Consider the following 5,057-nt stretch of genomic DNA (forward strand, 5'->3'; position numbering starts at 1 on the left):
ACTGCGGTTCTGGGGGGAGGGGGGTGGGGCTAGACTGGACACTCGAGAGGTATCACTGCGGCTCTGGTGAGGGTGGTGTGGGTGGAGGTGGTGGGGAGATGGGTGAGGACTCAGCCGGGAATGCTGCTGTTGCTGCTGCTGCGGTGGCGCTGATGGATGCTGTTGCTGCTGTTGATAGTGATGCTGCTGCGGTAGAGATGATGGCGGATGTTGCTGCTGGTGTGGGTGGGGGTGGTGGTAGTGGCTGGGGTAGCTGGCATGGTGTGGCCCTGGAGCATCCTGAGGGTGAAGTCCTTGATGGTGCTGGCTGTGAGGTGCACTCTGGGTCTGAGGTAAATATCTGAGGATAAATACAAAGAGTGTATTGTAGAATCCTGTTAGCTGATTTTTCTTCAGCCTTTAATACTATCCAGCCAGCTATCCTTTTAAAGAAATGAGAAAACATAGGTGTTAATGTCAATTTAATATCACGGATAGGGAATTTTTTTACCAACCAAACCCAGTATGTAAAATTAAAACCTTCATTGACACACATCACAACAAACACAGGGGCCCCTCAAGGATGTGTTTCGTCACCAGTTTTAGTAACACTATATACGAACGATTGCCAAATAAACAACAGTAATATCAAGTTGATCAAATTTGCGGCTGATCCAACCATAATTAGGCTCATTCAGGCTGACCTTAACAAAACTGTTTGCCGGAATTTTGTACTAAACTTTTCTGAATGGTGTGAAAATCATAAGCTGCTTATAAATGTAAAAATAAAAGCAAAGAACTTGTTGACTTAAGAAAAAAGAAACTGCTCCTGCAGCCACTCGAAATTAAAAGTGAAAACAATAAAACTATTTTTTCTAAGGAAGCTCGTGTATTTTCAAGTTGATAAAACATTGATGTCCATATTCTATCATTCAGCCATAAAAAGTATGATCAGTTTCTTAATAACATCATGGGCCGGGAACACAAGAAAACAAGATAAAGAAAAATTAAATCGATTAATACGGAAAGCATGAAAAATTTCAACATCTACACTCCCCTACTTGGATGAATTAAACATTACAGCTTGCACTAAAAAAATTCCATCTTTTTAGACAACAAACATCCCTGTTCCCTCAAATAATAATATCAGTCAGATGTAAAAAACCTAAGCTTTTGATCTGTAACAAAGAAAACAGAAAGCCATTTTTACCATCATCCACCAAAATTCTTCAATCTTAAACATCTTGTTACAAGTATTCATATGACCTTAGAGCCTGCATCAGAATAACATCGTATTACAAACAGAATACTGAGTATGTATCTAGCTTAACATTACTATTGCTTACATTACTGTTCATTTATATTATACATGTGACTGTAAGCCTGCATGTGGGTGCATGTTTGTGTGTGTGTAAGTGTTTGTGTGCGTCTGTGTGTGTATGTGTGTACGGGGTGAAACACCAAAACAATGTGCCTGAATCTGGACAATAAAGATGCGTCTTATCTTATCATATACAGTCATCACAGGCCAACTACACAGACAAACTATATTCACAAACAAAACTATACTTGACACAAACATTCTGTTTCATCCACAGTGGAGCCTGTTTAAACCGAACCCTGTTAATCTGCAAACAGCAGTAAACCGAAAGAAAATATTATATCCCTGATTTTGTCTTCTTCTATTCTAGCAATCTCTCTGAACCAAAACATCGCTAAACCAAAGAAAATCCAGCAGTCCTGCAGATGTCAGTTTTGGTCTGTCCCCGCAGTTTTATGCAAAAAAATTCTGAAATTATACAAACTGAGCTAAAAAATGTGAAATTATGCGATTCTGTTAATTTTAACAAAGAGTGATAAAGGAAAATAATAAAAAATTATGCAATAAATGATCAAATTTGGCTCAATTATTCAGGGTGCATAAAACCACGGAGACAGTTTTGTGCACTCTACTGTCGTTTGGGTTAGACAAGAAGAACAAACACAACGCAGTCCAACATCTCTATATTCTCCCCAACTGTGATTGAATTGAGAGGGAAACATATACCCAATTAAATCAGATCATTTAAAACGCAGGTTCCTTCGACTTGTCTGTCACACTTCATATGGGAATTACAAACAACAGCAACAACACTAACCATTACACCCTAGAGGCCAGCGATTGCTGGCACTGGTTCTCCACATATTAATTGACAAAGACCAATTTTAAAAAAAACCCTGCTGAACAGCCGTCTCTTTCTCTGTCCAAAAAACCATTCCACTGCCAATTTAATAACAAGTTTTTAAATATTTAAGGAAGAACACATTTTAGTGAGGTGCTACACAAAAATTATGTTGCTTTAAATTCTGAAACTATTTTTTGTTACATACAAATTCTGAAGGTGGAGATGCATTATATAAAGGCAAAATAATTATAGCTTTTTCAGTTCAAATATACATATAATAAATTTAATGACCTCATAGAATGACCAAATTACACCTAGCAAATCCTTATATACAAATGACGTCATAAAAAGTCCTAATACAACAAAAGCAAGTTCAAATGTAAACATAGAAATCTCAAATGTAACACATAGCAAATTCAAATGCCACAACAAGTTCTAATGTAAATATGCTTGAACTAGAGTAAAGGGAGGCTAAATGGGTGGTTGGCGGGTGCTCTGGTATGGTTTGCTCCTTCTTTCCTATCTAATATCTATCATCCTTATCTCTCCTCCTTCTTTTTTAAGTCTGTTATTCTCTTGTAACACCTCTAGTCTTTGGCACTTATATGACATTATTGTGTTGCAAGTGCCGAAAAACTCTTAATAAAACTAAAAAGGAGGCTAAAAGTATAAGAAGCATATCAAGGTAAGAAGTAAAAGGGTTTGGGTTTTTTGGGCCACGGAAAAGTTAGACGTAAGCCGAGTGGTGCCACAAGGAAGAAATCATGTGAAACGAAAGTAATAGTTAAATTATGTTAAAAAACGAAAATAAACTCATATGTTTGAACTGAAACGAATGGTAATGATACATATCAACACACTGCTGGTATATTATTATAGAACTAACTGAGTGAAATCTAAAGCCAAGTTTACTTTTATTTACTTATTGTTGCACTACAAAACGCTGTGCCTTATACGCTTGCATTGATCTGAAGGCTGCTGCATTTTCACTATAGTCACAGCTAGGGTTTTTAGTTCCATCATCTGGGCAAGGGTGACCATCCTTTGCTGATGAGTCAGCTGAGTGAGCATTTGGTCTTTTGCTTCACCGAGCCACGGTTTCAAATCGACTTTCCAAATTCACAAGCGTTCTCGTAGATGTTAAGAAAAGGTGTGTAGGGGGGTAGATATTTCTTCCCCAATCTATTGATGAGTTGCCATTTAAAGCCTGCCTTTGTGCACGAGCATTGTTATATACAAAGCATACTTCGTTGTGGGGATTGTTGGACCAGTTTCTTAGAGGGATGGGTTGAAACGAAAGCTACCATTCCCTCTACTTGGAAGTCGTGAAAGACCAGGCCACCCTCGTCATTGACAGCAAATTAGGCCCCTATTGCATCGTGCAATCGGTCCCCTTCGACCCTGCATTACTCGAACAAAGCATTGACCACTCCGTGCTCTTCATCGGTTTCTATTCGTCAACGGCTTCCTCAATAAAGGCAAATTCATACCGCTAAATGTTCTGCATCAGCCATGCTGCATATTGATGTCTAGTTGCTTCAGTCCTGTCTGAATTTCTTTCCGCGGGAGCATCCTCGATATTTTTTTTTATGGTGATCAATTCACCTCAAAATTAAACTGCTTATGGTTGTTGTCAACTCAGTTTGAGCACATTAAAATGCTTTTCACGCTGAATAATCTTTGTGGAGGATATTTGCTTTTGCTATGTGGCATTTGAACTTGCTATTGTGTTACATTTGGATTTGCTATTTGTACATTGGAATTTGTTATGCATAATTGTGCACTAAACTTTCCTATAGTACATTTGAACTTTTTATGTGGCGTGAAACTTTCTATGTGGCATTTGAACTTGCTATGTGGCATTTGTATTTCTTATGTGTACATTTGATCTGAAAAAACTATACTATTGTTATTATTATTATCATAATCTATGTCTTTGCTTTGACAGAATTTACATGTATTTTCCCTTTTTGTCTCAGACAAGACAGGCACATCAAGTCATGGAGTATAATAACTAGAAACAAGTGCACTTTGGCCCACTATGAATAACCGGGTATAAACTCCTCTTTTTACGACAACTAAACTACACACTACTGATACAGAAGCCTGTGTCAAACGTTCAAGATATTCTGACAATTTTTTTCTTCAAGTTTGATACTTAGCAAATAAGGTGTAAAAACATTGAAGTCGTAAGAGTGTCAATCTTTAAGTCCTTAACAAATAAGGTGAAAAAAACCCATATATAAGCCGTAAGACTGTGAATCTTTGAACCCTATTTTCTCAATACTATGTATCATGAACTTAGAGCCATGATATGGTGAGGGCGCGCTTTGAAGCCAAGACCTACCTGTCCACACTGTTCTCCAACCTGAGTAGATGGTGACCACTAGATGGCTGCCGATGTTCCTGCTCTCTGTACGGACTTTGGCTGTGGGCACGTTCGTTGGACGGAGTCACTTCCCCTGATGGCCGTCTGGGAACAAACATCAAACACTGGTCTTTATCATAGAGTTTAGTTTTAGTAGAGGTTTTAAGGCGCTCGCAACTGCATAAGGTCATATATCAGCACCAAGGGGTGGATGTCAACAGAGAAGTCCTTACAGGGAATCAGACTTACTCTGCTCACCTCTCTAGCTTCAACAGCACAAAGTCTGCTCGACTATCAAGGCACCCCGGACATAGTGGGTCACAAGAGTGTGACAAACATACAAAAGAAGTAGAGGAAAAAATGACAACAGTAAGGAATAGGAAAGAAAAAGCACCAGTTCCCTGTTGTAGATCAGGCAAAGTTATCATGAGTGTGACATTGATGAATCAGCCCATTTACAATTCTACAGTGCATGAACGAGAAATGTTCCTCCTTTGGGAATGGTCTAAAAAAGACACCTTTAGAAGTGGCACCACCCTTGGGGG

At 38.6% G+C, this 5,057-nt stretch overlaps 1 protein-coding gene across 1 annotated transcript in view; it reads right to left on the minus strand.

Moving 5' to 3' along the window:
- LOC101845291 (trithorax group protein osa) overlaps positions 1-5,057 on the minus strand; it is a gene marked incomplete at its 3' end in the record, with an annotated part of 23,735 nt that continues 18,678 nt past the window's right edge. Inside the window, 2 exon segments of the mRNA XM_013090197.2 lie at positions 1-340; positions 4,492-4,617. Of these exon segments, the coding sequence (XP_012945651.1) occupies positions 1-340; positions 4,492-4,617 (466 nt within the window).

This window comes from Aplysia californica, unplaced genomic scaffold (genome assembly GCF_000002075.1).
Source record: "Aplysia californica isolate F4 #8 unplaced genomic scaffold, AplCal3.0 scaffold01173, whole genome shotgun sequence".
Taxonomy (NCBI): Eukaryota; Metazoa; Mollusca; class Gastropoda; order Aplysiida; family Aplysiidae; genus Aplysia; species Aplysia californica.